This window comes from Phalacrocorax carbo, chromosome 5, assembly GCF_963921805.1.
Source record: "Phalacrocorax carbo chromosome 5, bPhaCar2.1, whole genome shotgun sequence".
In the NCBI taxonomy this organism is placed as follows: domain Eukaryota; kingdom Metazoa; phylum Chordata; class Aves; order Suliformes; family Phalacrocoracidae; genus Phalacrocorax; species Phalacrocorax carbo.
Genome location: NC_087517.1, coordinates 49,597,507 through 49,623,651, shown reverse-complemented (window position 1 = coordinate 49,623,651; position 26,145 = coordinate 49,597,507). Strand labels below are relative to the sequence as shown.

At 42.9% G+C, this 26,145-nt stretch overlaps 1 protein-coding gene across 2 annotated transcripts in view; it reads left to right on the top strand.

The window, feature by feature from the left end:
* Positions 1–26,145, top strand: part of LDLRAD3 (low density lipoprotein receptor class A domain containing 3) — a 122,282-nt gene that overhangs the window by 18,164 nt on the left and 77,973 nt on the right. For both annotated transcript variants that reach the window (XM_064452338.1, XM_064452337.1), the window contains exon 2: positions 19,550–19,696. In XM_064452338.1, coding sequence (XP_064308408.1) covers positions 19,550–19,696 — 147 coding nt within the window. The remainder of the gene's footprint in view (positions 1–19,549; positions 19,697–26,145) is intronic.

The window sequence follows — 26,145 nt, the reverse complement described above, 5'->3', positions numbered from 1 at the left end:
TCCCAAATTTATGGTCTGTATGATCTAAGCAGAGGATTCATAATCTTGGCCAAATATTTTTGCCTTTGTAAGAGTGATTTTTATGCTAAAGTACTGATCTTCATTGGAAAGTAGAAAAGAAGGGAAAATTTAGGGAAGAGAATTGTTAAATGAAAGCCCCCTCTTCTTTTGTAGGAGGAAAGTCTGCTTTTTTAATTTCTCTTTTCCATTTGCTTTGCATATTGTCTGAAGTATGTGATCTTTTTCTGAAGTGTTTAACTCGGTTTTCCAAAGTTATAGCAGGGTCTGTTACCTGACAGAGCTTTGCACCTCTCCTGTGAGGCCCATTTCTCTGATCCTAATGAACTGGGCTCAGAGAAGAGAGAAAACCTCAGCGTATGGATGATTGCAGTTTACCGGGCTTTCCGTCTGTGAAGGTGGGAGCTGTGACTCTGCAACAATTTGACACAAGACTACCTGAACAGAATGTGTCAGCTTGTCTTTCAAGAAAAGTTGAAATTATTGCAGTAGCTGGGAATCAAAATTAAAGAAATAAGTCTATGAAGAATCTCAGGTGCCTTTTTAAGGATCTTTATTGTTCCCAAGTGTGTTCAATTCAGATTTCCACAGGAGAAAAATGAGTTTTGAATGTTCAGCAAGATTCCCATTCTCTTAAATACAGGCCTGTGTGTTTGAAGTGAGAGGAAGTGTGGCAGTGGCTCTGGTGCTGAGACACTAAAAATCTTAGTAAGCCTGGAGCAAGTCTGCTTAGGTACTTCGTTAGAAAATCTAAACCCAAATAAGTAGCAGCAAGTATGGGCTGCAAGTAAGAATTAGTCGTCCTAACAGCAGTGATGCACAGACATGATTGACTCATGGAAATGCAAAGGCTGGAGACTGCTTTGCTGCTGTTGCACGCTTGTGTTGAGCAGAGCAGGAAAAACCTTGGCTAGTGCCTGTATATGTTACACTAGTGGTCTATTTTGATGGCCAGTGTAGCACTATATATACTTACTAGAGCGTCCTTTAAAATATCTATTATGTACAGTTTTCATTGCCTTCTGAACTTCTTGTAGTGTGTAGGAAGGACAGAAAAGAAGGTGCAATTGTGTATGTGAGTGGTAGTGGAGAGCCACAGTTAGAGCTAGCCAGCTGTTGATTTCTTGTCAAAGAAATTTGAACATGGCTGTTACAGAGAGAATATGTTCAGGTTGTCCATGTATTCCAAAGATGTCTCTTCCTGCTTGCCTTATCTTACCCAGATTTGATAGCTGCTTGGCAGAAGTCTTGGCATTGCTTGGCACTAGCAATTCTTTGCTCATCGACCTGAAAGAAATGACTGTTGAAACTCGGAAACGTGTGGTTTTGAGCTGTACTGCCTTTGTCATTATCCAGTCAATACAGTCCGATTTTTCTTATCTCTCTTTCCAGAGATTGGAGGGAAAAAATAGGCAAGCTTTCATAAAGTGTGATATCTTTCTTTTAATTCTGATTAATCAAATACAGTCTCTCCCAGTAAAAAAGCACGATGTGCAAGACCCGCTATGCTAAATTTACACCCTGCAATTTTCAGACTTCAGTTGCTGCTAAATTGGCAGAGTGACTGGAGCCAAATACACCTGCTTTGCAATTATATCTGCTGGGTTGGTATTTATGGGAATGGCCAACTAGGCCAATGAAATTCAAAATTAACCCTTAATGGCAACATGCTGAAACTGCTGTTTCATTAGTGTATTTGTCAAGGCTCTTGAGGATGTCTGTTATGGCCAGTCTCAGGTGCTACTGCAGGTGGTAATGCTTGCTTCCCTAGAACCTTGAAACAGACTGGCACATCTATGAACTTAGTGCATCCTAATTTTCAGTTTGGCTTTTTTGTGAGAACAAATGTGTTCTGCCTTGGAACCAAATAGATATGCACTTTGAGAGTAAAAACATTATTATTGAATACGTAGAAGCCATGTCTTTTGCCTGGGCATCTTGAGTTCTCTGGGTTACTGAGATATTATGGACTACTTGTTTCTGTTGAAAATTTTAATGACATTTCTGAGACCCTCTCTGTTCCTTCTAGTCCCCATCTGTGTAACTCTGTAGGTGATTCCCCAGCTCATTGGTTTGCTCTGCAGCCCTCCTAGCATTTGCCAGTTTGGCGTGCTCTGTCTGGATGTGTCTTTGCCCTGGCTTCTTCAGAAAGTACACTTTAAGCATACATAAATGTGATGGATGCCAGGAGTGTGGTGCTTCAGGAATTTGTTTAACCAGCAAAATGATGCATGGGGTTATAGCAAGGTTTTAGAGATCCCCTGAGTTTTGATTTGGCTCAGTGGAAGAATGCCTAATGCAAAAAATGTTGAATGAAGGCTTAAGAGGCAAGAATGGCTTTGTAATTAACCAGAAGCTTATTAATTTTTGTTAACTCAGAGTTTGTCTAGGGATTAACCCATCTGAGTAAAACGCATCCAGGTTTGGAAACTGCAAGTGGCTCAAGTGAGACACCCAAAACACTTGGATTAGGGGCTAACGTATATAAATGCTTATTCTTTCATAACTAGAGTGTACTGGGAAGCTTATCTTTGAGTCTTTTTGTCTAATGGGCACTGAGTAGGGTGGCATAATTTTTTGTTTTCTTTCGAGGCCAGGAGAAATTTCTAAAAAGCAGGTGCTACTTCTGTGTTGAAAAGTGTTCAGAGGACTTTAGGAAGTGAAGGAAACAGAATTGGCAGGAATCAAAAGAAACAGCAAAAAATGGGAAAAGGAAGGAAGCTGGTACACCACGTAGGCTAAATCGTGGACTCTTTCTTGTATGGCCCTTTCCACAGACATTGACCACGGTTGCCTCCACTGCTCCTGAGCAAACGTTCATTTTTCTCATGCATGCATCAGAAGTTTTTCTGCTTTTTGCTAAATTTTTCTGTCTTCATTACAGTATTCTTCAGTCTTCCCTGTGTTGTTACACAAAGCAACTGCTGAAAGAGCCAAAATCCAAGATTGTCTATATTGCAAACAACCCCGATTTTACAGCTAGCTCGAAAGCGGTTTGTAATATATGGTGCGTATGGATGGTGTCTTGCTGTGGCAGTATTTGCTGGAAAGAATTGGTGACCAGTCCCCTGCAGAAAGATTGCACAGCCACACTACGCAGCCGCATTAACGTCCCATCTGCACTGTACATGTTTCTCTACAATGGAAAAACATTATTGCTCTCGGCTAGGGCTTCTGCTACAATGAATAATTGAAATAGATAAGGTGAAACTAAACTCCTGTGAAAAGAAAGCCTCTCACTTCCAATATAATCCCTGCCATGTATCTTTCTAACAGCATGTTTCCCATTGACAAAATGCAAATACCATTTATTTTTGTTATTGATTTGCTTACAGAAAGCAGCAGAAATCTAATCTGTGCATCAAATACTGAGTCACTCTGTATAAATTTTTATTACTGTATAAAGCACATCAGAGTTCAGTTTGAATGGGAAAAAATCACGCTTTAGGTAGGTGGTTATAAAAGCTGTTATTTTTCGCTTGAAGTGATGATTATCTAGGTCTCTGGTAGTGATTATGGAAAATTCCCAACTTCAAGTAAATAACCGATTGTTGTATACGTCTCTCATTCCTGAGACCCATCTTCTGCCCCCACTTAACTCTCTTTTTGAGGCTTGCCTAGTGGAAGACATGTGACCAGAACTACGGGAAAAGGGCAAATGCACACAGTCTTTTATAAAATAAACCTCTCAAGATAAAATAATGGCAAAATCTCTTCAAACAGACCTAGGGCTTGACATATGAAGGGACTTGTGTCCTGTAATGTCTCGCTGTTGGATTAGACCAGTATATTAGCAGTGATCTCCAAAATATTATGAGTGGTATGAGGTCCTGGATGGTCTAAAGGGTGTCATTGTGGCTATGCCATGGCTTGTCATGTTTTCAAGATGGGTTTGGTTATAATCAGCCAATTTTTATCCACCCTGATCATCCTCTGAAATCAAGGCTCTAGTCTGGCTTATGTTGAAATTGTTTTTTCTAAACGTGTATATATCCTTTTCTGCATTCTTGCTGCAGCTGGAGAGGAATGAGTTGCCTTTCCCTTTAAAGATTCAGGGATGTTCTATGTTCATTTTGCACCATGTTTTGTCACCTAGCTCACATAGTCTTCATGTATGCCCTCTTTTCAGTCTTTTTTCTTTGTTGGACTTGCATTAATATTTGAAGAGGTTATCATCTATATCCAGGTGATGCTTCCATTTAGGAACAGTACCCCATCTTCACTGGCCTTGTGCTGTCACTAGAACCTAGTATAGTCACTCTCTTCTTAAACTGTTTATTGTCTTCTGCTAATTCTTCTCCTAATTTTAACTGTTGCTTCAATATGTTGTCTGGAAAAACATCCTTGTTCCTCTTCCAGATTTTTTTAGGAGCCTCGAAAGAGACTTCTGGTCTCCTTGTTTTCTGTTCTTAGGGCAAGACTTCAAAGCAGGAGCTGAGTTGCCTTCCCAGGGTAGGGAATTCTGCAGATCTGTCTCTGTCTAGATTAAAATTGTGGTTATCTGTCATCAATCTCCTCATACTTGGAAATTAGATCAGTGTTGAGTGAGAGGTTATGAGGTTTTTTTCCTTTCTTGTTAAGGATGTTGTTGATGTTTTGTTTTGTTACTCTGGCCTGCGTCCTGGCCTTTCTTGGACTTGGCCCCTCTGCGGAGCCTCACATCCCAGCTGTGTCTTGCAGGCTCTTTCCAAGATGTGGCCTTTTCATGTAGTTGCACAGCCTGAGTTCTTTCCTTGTTACCAATAGCGCAGCTTACTTCCCCTCCTGATGTGCTGTACTGATGTGCAGTCAGATCCTAAATGCATAAATACTCTCCTGGTATCATCAGGAGGATATTGTTATCATAACTTCACTTTGTTTGCTTTCTCCACCATGCTCACATAGTCAGTTTGCTTTCAGAACCCTGCATGTTCTGGCTCTGGCACACCTGTCAAATGGTCATTTACCAGTAAGATGTCAGTGTGGGATACCAGCCTTTACCACCTATTTGCCTGCTGGGACATAGCATGGCATGTCTGGTTCTGACATGCAGCTTTCCTTGCTGGCGAAGACTTTGATATGCAGCTGCCAAGACAGTTATTGCTCTTGAAAACTTTCCTTCGCTGCTTAAAGAAGGAATTGTGGCATAGTTATTAAGGACAAGCAACTTTATTAGATTAAGTGGTGTCTGTTGGAGTTGAAAATGGCAGGGGTGTTTTGGTTTTAGGTTATCTGGTTTAGCCTCAGAAAAGGCTGCAGTCCTCATCTTGCTCTTAACCTAAGAGTGGATTTCCAGTTTGGGCTGTCCCTTCTTCCAGGGCATGTGTGTTCTTCTCCCTCTCTTCAGTGATGGCAGATGTTCTTGAAACTTGATTGTGGGTTGATTCAGACAGTGCTGAGAACTAAAGGCTTTTAGGGTAACTTTTTTTAAAGCTTGATGCCCACCTGTGGTGGAGTTTATGCAACTGGATAGTAAGAGGAAATCCAGGAATTTATAGCTGGGGTTGGGGAAAGGTGGGGCTATTACCTCTGATTTAGATCAGCTTAAGCTGTTGAGGAGGTGCACCTTTAGCTAATCACAGCTATGTACAAAAAGCTGTGGTTGATTTGATGTAGTGCTTCTGCTACTGACCGATAATAACATTGCGTATTATTGTCGTCTTATGTATTTGGGCTCTAAGGTCTCTGGAGGTGCAGTGGTTGGTTTTGGTTTTGTGGTTTGGTCCTGTCCCATGTCCTGCCCCCACCCCCCCGGGTGGAACACTTCTTCTGCCTACCAGTTAACAATTTCTGTTTATAGGCGCTTTTTTTCTGCAATGCTTAAACTGCATTCATTTGCAGAGGTTGATTCTGTGTGTGATCTGTGTGGTGGGACGGAAGACTGCAAAAATACTAAATACTATTTTAAGGGCTGAGTGACTACTCATTGGAGAAGAGGCAAGGTGATACCCCCTTAGCATCCTGCTGAGGGAAAAGATTGGAATTCTGCTTTGTAGTTACCCCTCTTCTCCTCCCCTTCCACGTTTTTGTATTGCTGCATATTTGGGCATTGTTTTTTGTATGCTGGGATGTAGAGGGGGTAATGTGTCCAGTATCAGCTACCAACTCCAAAGGATTTAAGTGCTTTTTATGCCTATAAGTTATGGTATACTTTAACCACTGCCATAGTGAAATGCTCCTAGAGCAACTGACACTACAGATTTTTTTTTTTCCCAAAGAATTAACACTGACATTTACAGCCTCACAGTTAACTGCTGCCACTCCTAGTGGTTACTTCTCATTGGAGCACCCTTTAAGTCATCATTGTACAGCACCACAGAACAGCTTGAAGGAGCGCTTGTATGCGGGGAAATAAACTAATAGTGAATTCAGTTGCTTTCTCCAGCCAAATCAACTGTAGGATTTTTCTTACATCAGGTATAAGACCTAAAAGAATCTGCCTAGCTCGTAAGGCTGAACATCCCAGAGTTTGCACAACCAACTGTCATCTCTGAAGGTGCCTAAGTACAGGTAATTCAGTACATGTTTTTAAGCAAGAAAATGTGGTTAACAGCAGTCTTATGTGACCTCTTGCATCTGCACAGTGCAAAAAAAAAGTCCTTGCAGAAACAAGTTTCAGCGCAATTAAAAACTTCTGATCTTTAAAAATGAACGTTCAGATTCTGTGACTGGGAAACTTAAACTTAATTGTGCTGGGTAGGTTTTTATTGCCATAGAGTATTGTGTGAGGAAATGTAAACCTAGCCCCTTCTAATTGGGGGATTTTTTTGGTTTATTTTTCTAACAAAGTGCTTACTGTTAAATGGAATTTCTGTTCATCACTTTTGTTGTAGGTTATTCCTTTAAATTTGATTAATTGTGCATGTTGAATTTACTTTTGTTATGGACCTGCAGCTTGCTAGGTATTGGCTGGACAATTGTTTCTTTACCAGCTCTTCTCAAATCCATGTACCTGAGCCAAACTTACGGGATTTCTTACGGTTTTGCAGCCACACCTCAAAACCCCAAATACTTCAGTTCAAGCCTTGTTGTTCTTTATTCCTTTTCTTGCCCTTCCTATCATCTAATTGAATGATACAGTCCACTTTGTACAAGATTTACTGTCCAGTTCTGCCATTGGTCCCTACCGGTTTACACAAGCTTATGATTTATACTGGCTGATGCTGTTGGCAGTATCCAGTTGCCAAGGAAAATGTTAGACAAAGAGGGCTGTGTTTGAGAGAACAAGTAGCTAAAACCTGGGCATAATAGCAGAAAGTAGTTATATACAGATCTGTATGTAGCAGTTTCGTTTCATCTCACATGACCATTTAAAGCCTGGATTTCTGGGTGACTGATTTTAAAATTTCAAGTTCTGTTGTGTTTTGCAGACAGAATGTAATTGTCTCAACAGCTTGTGAAATAAAGGCAAATTTGTACTGAATCCCAAGGAAAGATCTTTGAATAAACTAAAACTTATTAGTAGTACTCCTCCCACCTTCATGGTGTTTATCTGTCAATACAAGACTCTTTCTTTTATTTTCCTCCCTATCAATAGGCTATTCAAGATGAGTGCTCAGACTTCTTCCTGTTGAAGAAAAGATAAGATTCAGCTTGGAAATCTTATCGCTAGGTGGATGTCTGCCATAACTACATTTCTTTTACCCTATCTTATCAGCAGAATAAGCAGTGAGATGAGACTGGTGGAGGAAGAGTTTCAGCATTAAGAGTTGTTGTAGATGGAGGAATGTAAACAACTCCCTGGCTGTCATTGGTATAATTTAACTTTCCAGTCAGCTTCCCCTGTACGCCTGAATAAAAGATGGATTTGATTCTTGCAGTGGGTTGGACCAGCAGCCAGGGCTGATGTTGCAACCTGCAACAGTCCTGTTTTTTCAGAAAGTATTTCAGGTATCTTTGTTTTTAAGTAAGCTGACATTTAAAAGCTGTGAAAAACCAAGTGTGTTTTACCTTCCAAATTTATGGTGGGTAGCAATTTGAGCATGAGATCTACAAATCCACGATTTTCTGCAATAATATACGGCAGGAAGTTTGATATAAGGACTTGATATTGATGGTAGTTTGGGAGATGAGAAACAAGACTGAGATTACTTACTCTCTATTTACTGTCCTCTGTAGGTGTCAGTAGTTTGTAACGTGATTTGTTCAGTGCCCTTTGTAGGGTAGCCGGTCTATAGTGCTGAATGTATTCTAGATACATGGTTCATGAAGAAGTTGGATTATTTTCTGTATGCACAGGTACTGTCTTCTAAGTGTGTTGAAAGTTACTGACTATGGAGGGTATAAAATCAATAGGATTTGCTTTGCTTTTAGCACGTTTGAAGGTAGAAATTACATCTTCAGTTTTTTTTTTATTCTTGCTGTTTTTGCTGCTACCCCCATCAAGATGCTCAGCTGCATTTTTTGATGTGTATTTATATTACTTTTTGCCACCAGTACTCTCCTGCTCTTCCATCAAATTAAAGCTTGAAGTTAAATTCAAAAAGTAGGCATTTCTAGCCAGGGAACATCTGGAAAAGGATAATATGTCAGACACTAACCTGGTGGCAGTCAAAGGAAAGTTTCATGCAACAGCATCTCTCTTGGGAAACAGCACTGTGATACTCTACAGGGGTCTAAGTCAAACTGTTGGCACTAATGGGGACAGGAGAGTCAAAGCTGTTTCAGAAATGGGCAGGTCTGTCACACAGCCTGTGGAAATGGCTATTGTTTTCTGATGCTGGAGCTGAACTTCCAAATAATCTGTCTGAAGGTAGGACGGTGCCTGCAGAAGCAGTGCCTTCTACTAAGAAGTGGAAAGGCAAGCGGTCCTGTTAATGTGCTGGTGTTTGGAGTAGAGCTGATAAATTGCTAGGAGTGATTTCAAGGAAGGAATGCCACCGCCCTGTGACTCAAAGCACTGTGCTAGAGGAGGTATGTTCTGAAGACTGAAAGCCACAAGTCAGCGGTCATCACTGACTGCTGTCTGAAAGCCTTAATTGTCTATAAATAACTGCTCACTGCCATACCGAAATCTGAAACGTGAGCTTCTCCTGGGGCAGCAGAAACTAAAAGGATCCCCCAAAGTCTGCTGGTCTTACCTTTTCACTTTTCTTTGCTAACGATGCACATTACTTCAAAAAATTTAAGATCCTGTAGCAACTGTGCAGCAACCTCTTTTGTTTGTCCTCATTCTGCTTACCAAGATGTACAAATGTGCACCTGGCTTTAAGCTGCATGGAAGTTAAAGTGATTAAGAACCTGACTGTGGAGCTGATGTGGAGACAGTAACTGGGCAGCTTTTCTCTGTCAAAGACTTGGTTCCCTCTCGAGCTGGTTTTTCCAGGGGCTTAGTGTGGTGGGCAGGGCTGCCTGCTTTTGTTCAATTGCACTGCTGTGGAATATTTTTTTATGACAGTGCCTTCTGCTTTTTTGGAAGATCAGAGAGAATGTAACAACCCGTGGGTAAGATGAAATGATGAGAAGGGCGTCACTGTTCAATAACCTGCAGATAACAATTGATTGACTATGTTCTTTGTATTTCAGATTTTTATTCTGAACTCTAACTTTCTGTTTAAGTACCTGGAGATAATAGCTAAGCTCTTCTAAGAGCGTGAGGAACACATAATTAGGGAAAATGTTTCCATTCAAGATGGTGCTAATTAGAGGGTTCTGTGTAAGTGTATGCTCTAATTCATTGTACAGTGATGGCTTTCATAGTTTGCTTAAAATCACTGGTGGGGGAGGAACTGGAGAAGAGTCTGGGATAAACAAAATGATCCTATATTTGGAGTATTGATCTTGCTGTAGGGATTGGGTGGATGAGACAGTCTGAGTTGGTCTTCCACTCTAAGCTATCTTGGGGGATTGAGGGCAAGCAGGGTGGGGAAATTGCTCAGTAAAGATAACCATTTACTCATGTGGCTATTATAGTCAAAAGAAAGAAGTTGGGGGCCATGTACTGACTGACCCCTTTTGCCATGAGTATCCAAGAGTCTCCACTAACCAAAATTAGGGAGAAAGATAGCCATGCAAAGGATTGTAAACGTTATTCACCAGGGGATAAAAAGGGCTCAACTCTGTAATTTCTTTGTTCTTGTCTGGAGCAGTGTATGGGGAGTTAAATGCTTAAATTTACAAGTGAATTAATCAGGTTCAGTCTCTCTGCTCTCACAGTTTAGGCATGGTCTCCTGTATTTTCCAGAGAGAATGTCAGCTTGGCCTGGTTGACAGGAGACCAGAGTAGTGTGGTGGGACACATGAGCTTGTTATCTCTTCCTTCAACCCTACCCCCCATTTAATTTCTCTTGGGTACTTCTGTTTGATACAAATGCTCCTGCTGGCAAGTAATTACAAGTATATTGCTAAAGCACAGAATGGGATCATGAAATCTAAATTCTGTCCGAAGATATGTTGTAGGTCTTCTGCGCTATTGTGCATAAATCCTGTAGTGTTTTCTTTTTGTGAAGACAAAAATAATGTCCCCAGGGTAGTGTTATAGCCATACATTCCTCAAAGGTATTGAGAATAAGATTTATTTACCTCTGCTGCTTCTGTAAGGAAGTGATGTGGTTGGGTAGCTTTAGTTTGGATAAGAACAGCATATAATCTCCATTTGACCTTCTTGCTGGGGAATGCTTCTCTTTTGAGCTGCACCCAGTTTAGTAATCTAAACAAGTATTTCTTTCTCCTCTCTTCCTCCTCCTTTTTCTGTTTCAACTTGTACTAGTTTGGAGCTGTGTTCACTCTGTACTGTTAATGGCCCATAGCCTGTTTCTCTTCCACCACGCTGACTGTGCTGAGAGCCGGCAGACCTAGGAGATGTATATATTTTTGGTGTGTACTCAAGCAGCTGCTGGAGACTAGCAAATGTGGGGGCTCTAGTGAAATGCTCAGTCCCCCAAATATAGAATCCAGCCACGAAGGCTTTAGGATTAAAGTAAGCCTGTTCACCTCGGCTCACTTCCTGCACATGGTGTTGCAAGGAAAAAGCAAATGGTTGTTTATTAGGGAATGATCTAGAAAATAATACAATATTATATAGAAGATTTCAGGTGCTTGTATAGCTAAGTGATGAAATGCAGCCACCTACTATTGGGAATGTGCCAATTGCTTAAACTAACACTCGGATATTTTGAAAAAGATGTTCTCTTCTATGTATATTGTATTTATGGTGGAGAACACAATGTGCTAATTGCTTTCCAGTTCAATAAAGGCAGCTTTTGCTGTGATGAATTAATGGGTGAAGGATGGGCACCCGGTAGTAGTCTGTGTTCCCTGCCATTGTAGTTTTTCTGTCTAAATTGAAAGCAGCTATCCTTTTTACTGCTCTAAAAGGGTTTTCCCATTGACTTTGACTTGCCTCAGTAATATTTAGTGTTTAATTGGAAGTAACCATAGGAGTTTCTGCTCCTTTGACTAGCCCTGATCCATTTTAAATCTTGAAAATGCTAGATGTAGAATACATCACATCTCATGGATCACAGTTGGAAAGCTGAAGGAGGGAAAGTTGAACTTGAACAGTGAGCAGTTCCTTGAATAATGACTAATCTACCTGCTGCTTCAGTGAAGAAACATTTTTGAACACTCGTATTGCAGCGAGGCTGTCAATCTGCCTTTACAAATAACCCTCATAACTTCTAATGTTGCATAAGCAATGTAATCATCAGGCAGTTTAAATGAGGATAGGGGAGGATAGGGATTAAAGCTGTTCAAGGGGATTTAAGTTGTCAGATAATCACTGGCAGGTGTCCTTTACTTGTGACAGATGGCTTAGGTGTTGTCAGAGGCTTCACGGCAGAGCAAGAGTTTGTCTTATTCTTTGGTTCCCAAAGCCAGCCTAAATGTGCACTGGGACACTTCTGTTCTGGCAAGGCACCTTTGCAGTAGTGGATAGGAAAGCAAAGCAAGCTGAAGACTAGAATTTGTTGGGATTTACATGATATACTTACGAACATGCAGATGAAAACAACCTTTTTGGGTGATATCAAAGGTGTTTATGTAAGAGGTGTAAAATAAACTTAGTCCTCATTAGTGTACTTTCCTTACCTGTTTGGTGCTGTTAATGGGCAATCTTTTTATGCCCTATATACTTGAATTCAGTATGGGACCTTCCTCTTACAAACTAGTGCCCTGTTTTCATCTTAACAATGGGTAAAGTGTAGTAAAGTGGTTTAAGTTTGTTGCCACAGGCTCTTTGGGTGGCTGCAGGAATCCTGACTTTGATATTCTCTCAGAAGCACAAATGGGCTCTACCTTCCATTTCAGTGCAGTAAGCGTTAAGCCAAGTCTACCTTAATTCCACTGGTGTTATCTTGCCGACAACATACTTCTGTTGCCGGTGAAGTTTACACATGCACAAGTTGAGCTGAAGTTTATAGGCAAAGCATAACGTTTGGAGTTTCTTCATGCTCAGCTTTTGAACTCTTCTTCTGAATGCATCATCTGCATTAGTAGATACCTGTAAAGTAGATGTGGAGTGAGTCTGCTTCATGTCAGTATAAAGTAGTATGATAAGATGCATCCATCCTTAGCAGCTAAATTTACAGAAGCAACTGAATGTAAGCAAGCATTTGTAAATAGTTTCACAGTCTCTGAGAAATCAAATCTTGTAATATCCTACCAGGCACTTAGCACCACTTATTTTGATGTCTTTTAAGATGGTGAAGGAAGATCAAAAAGAGTTTGTTCAAGTCTGCCATTACTGCTCACTTTTCTTTAGTTGTGATGTGTTTTGTTGGTGAGCAAATATTGGCAGGTATTGAAGGTATGTTTTTTTGATGCCATCTTGCTGCAAATTCCAGCCACTGACTTGTTCTAGCCTCTCACCTTTTGTTTTCATAACACATTGCAGATTTCAGTAGAGTGAGAACAGATTTCTGATGTGCTGAAATCAAACCTGATGTGGATTTACACCCAGGAAGGGGATAAGTAGAAAGAAAGAATGAATTCATTCATGTATGGAGCACGTTATGTGCATCATGTGATAGGAAGGTATCATAAGTACCCCTTTTGTCTCACAGCTACATACCAGCCTGGATCCAAATAATTCTCTTCACATTTGAAGCAGTGATCCATTAAAAGTATCCAGTGAAGATCCCAGGATTCCCACAGAAGACATGCCAAAGGTTGGCAGTGAAGTGTTCATGCTTCATCGTTGGCGATAGATCCTCTTTGCAAAGAGGCTGAAGTTACTGGCATTGTTCATGAGGGTGTCAAACACAGAAGTGTCTTGTATTTCTTCCTCAAAACCCCCTTGACCAGGGTGACTGCCTACTCTTAATGATCATGCTTTCTGATACAGAAGCAGCAGTATTATTGGTAGTGATCTGTTTTGTAATGTGCAGTTCTCTGGAGTGCTTTCAGGCAAAGGGTTTTTTGTGACAGATATCCTTGACTTGCTTGCTTAATACAGTGTGAAATGGTCAGTATGACTTGTCCTTGTATTTATTTTTCCCTGATTCTTTTTCAGCAAGTATTAAATATTTAGATACTAACATTTTTGGAAGTGGCTGATAAAACAGATTGATTTTCCTTACTCAGTCCCCTTCAAAGTGAAACACGAGTCCCTGTTTTTATTCAGCCCAGATGGTGTGCTTCTTAAAGTGAGCAATGTGTTGCAGTGAAAATGGACTACTTCTTTCCCCTTCTTCCCTTCTTCCTTTACTTAACTGTACACATCCATCTAGCTCATATCTGTGTTGAATTAAAAGTAAGTCAAAGAGACTGCAGGGTAAATATGTCAGCTACTGGAAAGCCAGCTCTGCCGGATTGAAGGAATTTCTGCCCCTGCCAACAGCCAGTATAGCAAGCTGGCTGCACAAAAACTGACATCTGTATGGACCTTATTAGAAAAATGGACAAGGTGATCTAGTTTGGTCCTTTTAATGTCTGTCGTGTGTGTGTCTGTAACACTGCTCCTCCTCACTTGTGTGCACAAAGCCCCAAGTCACACAGCAGGCTGTGCACTGGGTGGGAGGAACATCCCATTCTTGAGGGTTGAGAGGTGATAACCATGCTGAAGATTTGTTTGTGGGTTTTTATATCTGATAGAGGAGGCTTGCAAAGTGAAGGAAGCAAAAGGTTTCTGTTCCTGGAATGTTGCTTCAATTTAGTAGCATAGAAGTGTAACATTAATTTAAAGGAATTATTAAAAGTAACAGGCACTCAATAGCTTTTTTTTGGGGGAGGGAGGGGGTGTTTGGTTTGTGTGTTTTGACTTTTTGAAACTCTTAAAATTTCTTCAATTATTTGTCTTGGTCTAAAGTTTTTCATTAAAGTGTGGAGATCATGGCCAAAACTTTTCATGCAAGATAACCGCAGTAGATCTGACAGAAGCTGAACTTTGGCTATTCTGTGCAGGAGGTGTTATAGTGCTTGAAATGCATCCAGTTATCATGTTTTCTCAGGAACACTGTGATACTTAGGGGGGAGAAGACAGTTCTGTAAATAGGGCAGGTAGCTGTGAGACCTGATGTTGGTTCTTAGTTAGCAACTTGCCCAAGTCTAGAAGATCTCTCACTTAAGTGTTGACAGCAGGATTTTTCATTTTGAATAGATGCAGCTTCCCTGTGGACGTGGAGCAGGTTGGATGAGAGATGTAGGTGTGAGATTAGACAAGAAGGTGGTGCAGAACAACAGAGAGATGCCATGAGGATGGTATCTTTTTGATGTTGCTACCTAAATGTACCACGTAGGTGCTTAGGTTCTGAGACAGCAAAAGCCTCAGTAATTCCTAATTCTCTTGCTAAGCTTGAAATAACTGTTTTACATCAGAGATGTATCCTTAGCCAGGACATTTCAGTTTTATAATATTTAAGAATTTTTATACTCTCTCTAATAAAAGTTATGAAAACTACCAGGAGAGTCGTCAGTATGGTACCACTGGAAATGAAAGCTATTTTTGGGGGGAGCGTGGAGAAAGAATCTAGGTTCTGCTGTGAAGCTCTTGGATGTTTTATAACAAACTTGAACATGGCATGTTGGCTGTACCCTTACCTTGCAAAGAATACCTGAATATCTCATCTCTTTCATATCCTGATCTGGTGACAGCATGTCATAATTTTGTAACATTGCAGCAGGTTTCCTCCAGTTGCAGGCAGAGGTGTTATTAGTGCACTGGGAGTTATTTGCTAGTAGGAGGTTGTGTAACGCTGACAGTTTTCATCCTCTGTAGCTGTTTGAGTGGTGACTTTGGTTTCATGATTACTTACCAGGTACAACAGGTCAACGATATGAAGGCTCATGTGAATATGTTCAATCAGTGGTATAAGGAAAAAACTAAAAGAAAATTAACAAAAAAAAAACCAAACCCTGAACACAGAACTGCATAACTTAGTGAACAGTTGTAAGGCTGCACTAGCCCAGGGGTGTTTATTGACAGCGCCCTATCTGTTCAGTGTTTCATGGCAGGACTAGCCAAGGACAAACCATTCCTGTTGCTGATTTATATTTTTAGGACTTGGGCATGAAGTAGAGTTGGGTGCAGCATTTCACAGAATCACAGAATGGTAGGGGTTGGAAGGGACCTCTGGAGATTGTCGTCCAACCCCCCTGCTTAAGCAGGCACACCCAGAGCAGGGGACACAGGAACGCGTCCAGGTGGGTTTTGAATGTCTCCAGGGAAGGAGACTCCACAGCCTCCCTGGGCAGCCCGTGCCACTGCTGTCACCCTCACAGGACAGAACTTTTTTCTCATATTGAGGTGCAGCTTCCTGTGTTCCAACTTGCGCCCATTGCCCATTGTCCTGTCACTGGGCACTGTTGAAAAGAGGCTAGTCCCATTGTCCTGACACCCACCCTTTAGATATTCATAAATACCTATAAAATCCCCCCTCACTCTTCTCCAGGCTAAACAAACCCAAGTCTCTCAGCCTTTCCCCATAAGGGAGATGCTCCAGCCCCCTGATCATCTTGGTAGTTCTCCGCTGGACTTGATCAAGCAGTTTCCTGTCCTTAAGCTGGGGGCCCAGAACTGGACACAGTACTCCAAATGTGGCCTCACTAGGGCAGAGTAGAGGGGGAGGATAATCTCTTTCAATCTGATGGCCACACTCCTTTTAACGCACCCCAGGATACTGTTGGCCTTCTAGGCCACAAGGGCACATTGCTGGCTCAGGGTCAGCTTGTTGTCCACCAGCAATCCCAGGTCCTTCTCAGAGCCGATTTCCAGTAGCTCAGCCCCCAGCCTGTACCAGTGCACGGGGTTGTTCCTCCACAGGTGCAGGACCTTGCACTTGCTCTGGTTGAATTTCGTCAGGTTCCCCTCAGCCCAGCTCTCCAGCCTGTCCAGGTCTCGTTGGATTGCAGCACAGCCTTCTGGTGTATCAGCCACTCCCCCCAGCTTGGTATCATCAGCAAACTTGCTGAGGTTACACCCTGTCCCTTCATGCAGGTCATTGATGACTGTGTTGAACAGGACTGGACCCAGCAGAAACCCTGGGGAACACCGCTAGTGACAGGCCTCCATCCAGACTCTGCCCCATTGATCATGACCTTCTGAGTTCTGTTGTTGAGCCAGTTCTCTGTCCATCTCGCTGTCCGCTCATCCAACCCATACTTCCTTAGCTTGCCTATGAGGATGCTATGGGAGACAGTGTCAAATGTCTTACTGAAGTCAAGATCAACAACATCCACTGCTCTCCCATCGACCCAGCCAGTCACACCATCACAGAAGGCTATGAGGTTGGTCAAGCATGATCTTCCCTTGGTGAATCCATGTTGACTGTTTCTGATAACCTTCTTTTCCTCTACATGCCTGGAGGTGACCTCCAGGGTGAACTGCGCCATCACCTTTCCGGGGATGGAGGTGAGGCTGACTGGCTGTAGTTCCCCAGGTCCTCCTCCTTGCCCCTTTTGAAGACTGGAGTGACGTTTGCTGTCATCCAGTCCTCGGGCACCTCTCCTGTCCTCCTCGACCTTTCAAAGATGATGGAGAGTGGCTCAGGAAGAACATGCACCAGCTCCCTCAGCATTCCCGGGTGCATCCTATCAGGGCCCACGGATTTGCGAGGATCCAGTTTGCATAGGTGATCTCTGACCCAATCCTTTTCAACAAAGGGGAAGTCTTCCTTTCTCCAGATTTTCTCTCTCTTCTCTGGGGGCTGAGATACCTGAGGGTCAGCCTTAGCAGTAAAGACTGAGGCAAAGAAGGCATTCAGTAACTCTGCCTTCTCTGCATCCTGTGTCACCAGGGCCCCCACCTCATTCAGCTGTGGGCCCACAGATTCCCCAGTCTTTCTTTTACTACTAATGGATTTGAAAAAGCCCTTATTGTTGTCCTTGACATGCTTTGCCAGATTTAATTCCAAGTGGGCCTTGGCCTTCCTCATCACATCTCTGTATACCCTGACTGTGTTCCTATATTCCTCCCAAGTGGCCAGTCCCTTTTTCCACATGCTGTAAACCGTGCCCCCCCCCCCCCCTCCATTTGAGTTTTTCTGGAAGCTCTTTGCTTATCCATGTGGGTCTCCTGCCTCTTCTGCCTGATTTCTTCCTCCTTGGGCCGCACCAATCTTGAGCTTGGAGGAAGTGGTCATTTCCATGGGAGATGCTCAGAGCAGTGAAGGCCCTGCCTAAGTGGTCTGAAACTGAGCTTCTTCCAGTGTGCCGCAGGTTGTAGCCTTTTCCCATTGCAGAGTAAAGAGGAGACCTGTTCTTTCTAGATCGGAAGAGCACTGATGCAGGGAATGAAACTGAAGTTTGAATGAAACTGCTAAAAGCAAAAAGACATCAAATTTCCAGCTGCATAGCCTGGGCTTGCTTTTTGTTGGCTGTTGCCTTCTTTAAGGTGCTACAGCAGGAGAGTTACAGGTGGCTCTGGGTATGTGGCTAGTGGCTGAGATTGCCCCATCTGTCTCAGAAGACCTTATTTCCACCTTTTTCTGAACTCTCTTGCCTTTTAACAGCTCAGGACAAACTTCCATTAAGGTATCTGCTCTGTGCTGGCAGATTCTTAAAACATCCCCAGAAGAGTCTGCCATTTGCAGGAAATATGTTGTTTGGGGCAGACATAACCATTAAAAAAATGCCTCCCTGAAGCATTACTATCATGTGTCTTTTGAAACAGTCTTTTGAAACTTAGTAGTTTTGCCTGTGTCAGGGATGGAGCATTTTGCTGTGTTGTGGGGGAGGAAGGGAACCATTTGCATTTGGCTGATTCAGGAGTTTGTGGAACGCCTTATGCTTAAAGGCTCGTTTATTTGGCAGCTGAGTCCTCCAAAAATGCTTGTATGGAGCAGGTTCTTCCCTGGGACTGCAGGAATGATCTAGGAAAGGATCCTTCCTGAAACTGCTGATTCTGTCAGCTGTGATCTGCTCTGTACCCTGTGCAGCACTGAAGAGCAGGGTACTTGCCATGCTGTGTTTATGGTGCTTCTTCTTGCCTGTGGAGCTCAGTCCTTCTTGGGAAGAGGAAGGAGTTGGGACTCCCAACAGCAGCAGGAAGCAAGCTGGTGTAGGGTGGGCAATGCAGGGAACTGCCTGCAGCTCTGCTGCTCCCCCAGGGTTTCAAAAATCATGCAATATCCTCAAAATAGGTAAATGAATAGGTAAATGATTAAGCTGCACATCAGCTTAATTTGTTCTTCCTGGTTTTGAACCATGCAGGAGGCGGGAGGGCATATTTTTGTGACACCTCCACCCTTATGTGGGAAGGTTTGTATTTGTGGGTTTTGCTTGGGACTAGTCTGGAACCTGACAGAGGATATTCTTTCTGTCATCGTCTGCCCTGTCGTGCAGTTTCCCCCTAGCTTGACAACATGACATGCCATTTTGGTGCTTATTAAAACCATTGAGTGTTTCCTTCACTGAAGTTTGTGTCTGTGATATCTGTGCTCCAAAAACAATGCATAAAGTGGGAAACATGGTAGATTGAAATGACTGACTAGAGCGGTCTGTAACCTTGAAGGCAAATCTCTAGGCTTCCCTTTTGCACTGTTGATCTCCATTATTCTGCTGCTAAACCCCCTCCACTTGGCAGACTCTTAGTGTGCCAACTGCCTTACTAGCCTGTGGACAGATGTGTGCCAGGGATTATATTAACATGAAGTAGCTCAATTCTAAGTTTGATCAGCAGCACTGTGTTTAAAACAAACTGAAATTGAAAGTATGAATTAGTCAATGCATTACCTAGTTCGTAGCCCTTGGGTAACAACAAAATATTCTGCAAGCTGAGACCGATCTGACAAGAGCATGGGAGTACGGAGCTGAGTTCTTGTAGCCTTGTCTGTTTTACTTGTGTTTAGACTGACCCTGTGAAGGAGATTTTTTTTGAACAAACTTTGCTTTGACCTGAGGACACACAGAAGGCTGCATGTATGTTCCTAGAAACAAAATAGCAACAAAGAAATCTGAAATGGGGAGTGTGAACGGAGAACAGGTAAAATGATAATTTAGGAAAAAGAAAGTGCTGCCAAGTACCATACTCAAGATACTAATAGGAGAATGACAAAATAACCAGGGTCAAGATCCATTCAGCTCATCTTCATTGAACCACTGACAAACAGCTTAGCGACTGCTTTTGATGCCTTTTTAAAAAACCTCTGTAAACTTTCCTCTTTTTTTTTTGTCACAGAGAGCCAACTGTTGCCTGGGAATAATTTCACAAATGAATGCAACATTCCTGGAAACTTCATGTGCAGTAATGGGCGCTGTATCCCAGGGGCCTGGCAGTGTGATGGGCTGCCGGACTGCTTTGATGACAGTGATGAGAAGGAATGCCGTAAGTGACCATTGCTATGACCTTAACATGCATAATATCACAAGGCTTGCCTAGGTAGTGTTACTGGTGTGGTCTGTAGTGTATACTAGGTAAGTAACAAAGCTACTGCCAAGTTTCTTAATTTAGCTAATGTTAGAAAAAAATGACAGGCTTTATTATTTGATCTTAAGGTTCTTCAAATTGTCCAGTTTTAATACAGTACTTGGTGGCAGGTACTTAAATCCCTATTCACAGATGGGTAAACTGAGACAGACTTGACTTACGACTCTTCCAGTGGAAGAGTGATGCTCTGATTTTTAGGGATCCTGTGTATACTACTTCAGCACACTGGCCTAGTGCTGTAAGTTGACTTCCACTACCATCAAGGCTAGTTGCTTTCATGTCAAAATTGTTGACTGTACCCTGTTGTTTTTGTTCTCTCCAGTCAAAATGTAATTCTTAACCCCCTGAAATGTAACACTAACTTTCTGGAAAATAGGCAAAATGAGCTGGCTAATAATGTTTACATGTTTTAGTACTCCCTAGAGAACTCCCAGTTGTAGAGAGCTAAAAAAAGCCTGATCTGGTTCTCCTCTGTGATTTAATCTTTTTCTTAGCATTAATTAATCTTTAGTTAATGTTATCCAACCACTAGTTAGCATGAAATTTTAACCTACACATTTGTCGTGGTTTAACCCCAGCCAGCAACTAAGCTCCACACAGCCACTGGCTCGCTCCTCGCTGGTGGGATGAGAATCAGAAGAGTAAAAGTGAGAAAACTCATGGGTTGAGATAAAGACAGTTTAATAGGTAAGGCAAAAGCCACACACACAAACAAAGCAAACAGGGAATTTATTCACTCCTTCCTGTTGTCAGGCAGGTGTTCAGATGCCTCCAGGAAAGCAGGGCTCCATCACGTGTAACAGTGACTTCGGAAGACAAATGCCAAATGTTCCCTCCCTTGCTTCCTTCCCCAGCTCTATATGCCGAACACGATATCATATGGTGTAGCATATCCCTTGGGTCAGTTGGGGTCAGCTGTCCCAGCTGTGTCCCTTCCCAGCTTCTTGTGCACCCCCAGCCCACTTGCTGGTGGGGTGGGGTGAGAGGCAGAAAAGGTCTTGACTCTGTGTAAGCCCTGCTTAGCAGGAACTAAAACATCCTTGTATTATCAACACTGTTTCCAGCACAAATCCAAAACACAGCCCCATACTAGCTACTATGAGGAAAATTAACTTGATCCTAGCCAAAACGAGCACGTTTTACCCAGACAATGAGATTATGCTGCAGCATAGCACATAACTGAATGCATAATGCAGTCAAAATAACTGGATTTGAAATCCAGTTGGGAGTGAAAAAAACAAACCCTCAAATTTCATGTTATTCTAGAGGGACTGAGAAATTTCTGAAAAGTTACTGCTTTTCGGCTAACAAATGTTCCTCCTTTACATATAAACTCCATGGAGGTTTTCATTAAACTTAAACCAAAATACAAGCAGCTTACCTTTCCGAAGACACTTTCAAGGTATCATTAGCTTTGCTTATGGAGCAGAAAGAATATCTTCTTCCAAATTAACTGACTATAAATACCATGTTTTATTAAATACTCCTGCTTTTTTAACTTGATGCCTCTTCTTTAACCCCAGTTTTCCATCCCTTTTAAAACAAAGGGGCTTTAATAACTGTGCTGTGGAAGCCTCCATACATAGTTCTGCTTTAAACCAGTGAGCTCTTCTCCCTTTCAAAGGCATTAAAAGTATCTGTATAAAGTATCTGATGCTTTGCAGGTAAAGCATCAGGCTTGTTGCAACATTGAAGACAGGTTAGTATATTTTTTTTCTTAGACTTTAACATCTTAAGAAAGGGTGGAACTGTTGTAAGGATTGATCATTGTCATGCATGTCTCTTTAAAGCCCAGCAGAATTTATATTAGTGAGAGCTTTGGCAAGAATAAAGAAATTTCTAAAGTTCAACCTCTGCCTTTCAGTGAGATGTTCCTGATGACATCATCTGTGTGACTCTCAGGTTCCTCATTACCTGGCTTCTGAATATGTTGCTAATATGACTTTTGGTGCGCTGTTTGTACTTAAAACAAGCTGAATGTTGACACTTATTTGGATTTATAGGATACAAACTAGGAGGTTTTCTGTCTTCAAGAATGTTATCCTCTGCCTTGTATGAATTTTGTTTCCCTTTGTACAATTACAAAATCTTAATGAGGATTTTCATTAACCTTAACTAAGATTTTCTTAATGAAGGCTGGGCTGGGTATTTACTCATGAATCAGTAACAGGAAAATACACCTTGACTGTCTCTTCAAAAATTTCCTTACCAAAATCAGTTGCATCTAGTGAATTGTAGACAGTAATGAACATAAAAACTGACAAGAAAATATAAATAGCTGCAAAATGTCAATAAAAGTTGTTCTTGTCACGACAGACTCAACCTTACTGAGCTGGGCTATGCTGCAACTATGAATTTAAGTTTCTGCAGAATTGTCGTTTTCTGGGTTTTTTATTTAAATACTTCCAGCTCACTTCATTGGCTAACAGTTTTCTAGATGAGCATCCTTTTGATCCTGCCCAAATTAACAGAAATAATTAGACTGTTCTTTCCTCTTCTCATACATCTATCTGCTACCTGATCGCCTTCATCAATGTAAAATTAGCATGGGAAAGAGACAACAGGGAGAGCAAGGGATTCATATCTTGTGAGCAAGAGATTCATATCCTGTGCTGGTCTGATATTAACAGGTTAGATAAGCCAAAACAGGATGGACATAGTGCTCATTTGAATCTCCAGACAAAAATTAATATTCGTGCAAGCAAGGTTCTGTAATTCATACAGAGAACTTCAAGCTGCCTGTTCTGCATCTCCATCATCTCCATTTTAGTAGGCAGCTTTTAACTCTGTATATGCTGCCATGAGACGCATGTCTAATGAACCAGCCACTGTGTGTGTGGGATGCTGAATATGCCTGTGTAGCTACAGTCTATGCACCATAGTAGAGACAAAGGGTGTGAGAGGAGTCACAGAATCGCAGGGGTTGGAAGGGACCGTTGGAGATCATCTTGCCCAACCCCCCCTGCTTGAGCAAGCACACCTAGAGCAGGGAGCAGAGGAACACATCCAGGCATGTTTTGAATGTCTCCAGGGAAGGAGGCTCCACACCCTCTCTGGGCAGCCTGTTCTACTGCTCTGTTACCCTCACAGTAAAGAAGTCTTTTCTCATGTTTAGGTGGAACTTCCTGTGTTCATATTTGTGCCCATTGCTCCTCATCCTGCCATTGGGCACCACTGAAGACAGTCCCACCCCATCTTTTTGACACCTACCCTTTAGATACTTCTAAGCATTGGTAAGATCCCCGCTCAGTCTTCCCCAGGCTAAACAAACCCAAGTGTCTCAGCCTTTCCTCATAAGAATCACACAGAATCCCAGGTTGGAAAGGACCTCAGGGATCATCTAGACCAACCTTTCTAGGAAGAGCGCAGTCTAGACAAGATGGCCCAGAACCCTGTCCAGATGACTCTTGAAGGTATCCAACCACCCCCCTGGGGAGGTTATTCCAATGGTTGACTGTCGTCAATGTGAAAAATCTCCCTCTCATGTCCAATTGGAATCTCCCCAAGAGCAACTTGTGTCCATTCCCCCTTGTCCTCTCCATGGGACTCCTTGTAAAAAGGGAGTCTCCATCTTCTTTGTAGCTACCCCTTAAGTACTGGTACATGGTGATGAGATCCCCTCTGAGCCTCCTGTTCTCCAGGCTGAACAAACCCAGTTCTCCCAGCCTATCCTCGTATGGCAGCTTCCCACTCCTTTGATCATCTTGGTGGCCCTTCTCTGGACCTCTTCCAGCCTGTCCCCATCCTTTTTGTACAGCGGGGACCAGAACTGTATGCAGTACTCCAGGTGTGGCCTGACAGGCACTGAGTAGAGTGGGATGATGACTTCTTTCTCTCTGATGGTGATGCCCTTTTTGATGCAACCCAGCATCCTGTTGGCCGCCTTGGCCGCAGCAGCACACTGTTCGCTCATGTTGAGCTTTCTGTCCACCAGGACCCCCAGGTCCCTTTCCACAGAGCTTCTCTCCAGCCAGGTGGATCCCAGTCTGTGCTGCACTCCTGGATTATGTTTTCCCAGGTGCAAGACCTTACACTTGTCCTTGTTGAACTTCATAAGGTTCTTGCTGGCCCACTCTTCCAGCCTATCCAGATCTCCCTGCAGACCAGCTCTCCCTTCTGGAGTGTCTACTTCCCCACTCTGTTTGGTGTCATCAGCAAACTTCATCAGGCTACACTTGACCCCGTTATCCAGATCACTTATAAAGATATTGAATAACATTGGGCCCAATAGCGATCCCTGGGGACCCCCACTAGTGACAGGTTGCCACTTGGAGAAGGAGCTATTTACCACCACCCTTTGGGTACGGCCTGTCAGCCAATTCCCCACCCACTGCAGAGACCACTTGTCTAGGCCATAATGCATTAATTTCTCTAGGAGGAGACTGTGGGGGACCGTATCAAAGGCCTTGGAGAAGTCCAGGTAGACAATGTCCACCGCCTGCCCCATGTCAACCAGGCAAGTCACTTTGTCAGAGAAGGCCACCAGGTTTGTCAAGCATGATCTGCCCTTAATGAAGCCATGTTGGCTTTTCCCAATCACGTGCTTCATTTGACTTGTGATGGCCCCCAGGAGGATTTGTTCCTTAACTTTCCCAGGGATTGAAATAAGGCCGATGGGCCTATAGTTACCCGGATCCTTCCTCGAGTCTTTCTTGTAGATAAGGGTAACATTTGCCTTCCTCCACTCCTCTGGGACATCCCCCGTTCTCCACGACTTCTCGAAGATTATGGAGAGTGGCTTTGCGATGATGTCTGCCAGCTCTCTCAACACCCTCGGGTGGATGGCGTCAGGGCCCATTGATTTGTAGGGGGTCAAGCTCCTGTAGGAATTCATGTACTAACTCTTCCTTCACTGATGGTGGGTTGGTATTTGGATCAATCAGCTAGTTTGTTCCCAAAGCCTGGGACCCAACAGTGTGGGTAAAGACAGAGGTGAGAAAGTGTGGAGGACCTCTGCCTTTTCAGCATTGTTGGTGATTGACTCTCCTTTTCTGTTTAACAGTGGGCCTATGTTTTCCTTCTTTTTCTGCTTATGGGTGACGTGTCTGAAGAAACCTTTCTTGTTATTTTTGACATCTATGGCCAATTCCAATTCGAGCTGGGCTTTTGCTGTTCTGCCTGGATCTCTGCATGCTCTGGCAATGCCCTTGTTGCTCTCAGCAGATAATCCTCCACTTCTCCATTTCTGGTGTGCCCTTTTGGATTTGAGTAGACCCAGGAGGTCATGGTTGAGCCAAGGGGGCCTCTTGCTCCGCTTACTTCCCTTTCCTTTGTAGGGGATAAATTACCTTTGTGCTTCCAATAGAGAGTTCTTGAAGAACTCCCAGCACTCACTAGCTCCTTTGTCTTCCATGGAAGCTTCCCATGGAATCCCTCCCAACTGAGCCCTGAGTAAACTGAAGTTTGCTCTTCTAAAATCTGGAACCCTTGTCTTAGAGCTGACCTTTAGCATGCTCAGCAGGATCCCGAACTCCACAATTTTGTGAGCACTGCAGCCAAGGCTACCACTAACCAAGATATTACAATGCAGGTTTTCTTGTTTTGTCAATAGCAAGTCCAGAAGTGCCTCCTTCCTGATCGGTGCATTTAACATTTGTATCAGGAATCAGGCCTCTACACATTCCAGGAACTTGGTGGATGACACGTGAGCTGCCGTATTGTTCTTCCAGCAGATGTCTGGGTAGTTGAAGTCACCCATAAGGACCAGGTTCTGTTGGCCAGAAGCTTGCTTTAGTGCCCCAAATATTGCTTCGTCAGCTTCGTCATCGTGGTTAGGAGGTCGATAGCAGATGCCCGCTGTGAGGTCCTGCTTGGAGATGACCCCTTTGACTTTAACCCAGAGGCATTCAACAGAACAGTCACAATCACCAGAGTTGACTGATACATTTGAGGTTTTCCTTAATGTAGAGTGCAACTCCACCTCTTCTACCTTGCCTGTCTTTATGAAAGACCTTATAACTGTCCAGTGCAATCCCCCAGTCATGAGAGGTGCTCCAGTACCCTGATCATCTTCATAGCTCTCCACTGGACTTTCTATCCATCTCGCTGTCCACTCATCCAACCCATACTTCCTTAGCTTGCCTATGAGGATGCTATGGGAGACAGTGTCAAATGTCTTACTGAAGTCAAGATCAACAACATCCACTGCTCTCCCATCGACCCAGCCAGTCACACCATCACAGAAGGCTATGAGGTTGGTCAAGCATGATCTTCCCTTGGTGAATCCATGTTGACTGTTTCTGATAACCTTCTTTTCCTCTACATGCCTGGAGGTGACCTCCAGGGTGAACTGCGCCATCACCTTTCCGGGGATGGAGGTGAGGCTGACTGGCTGTAGTTCCCCAGGT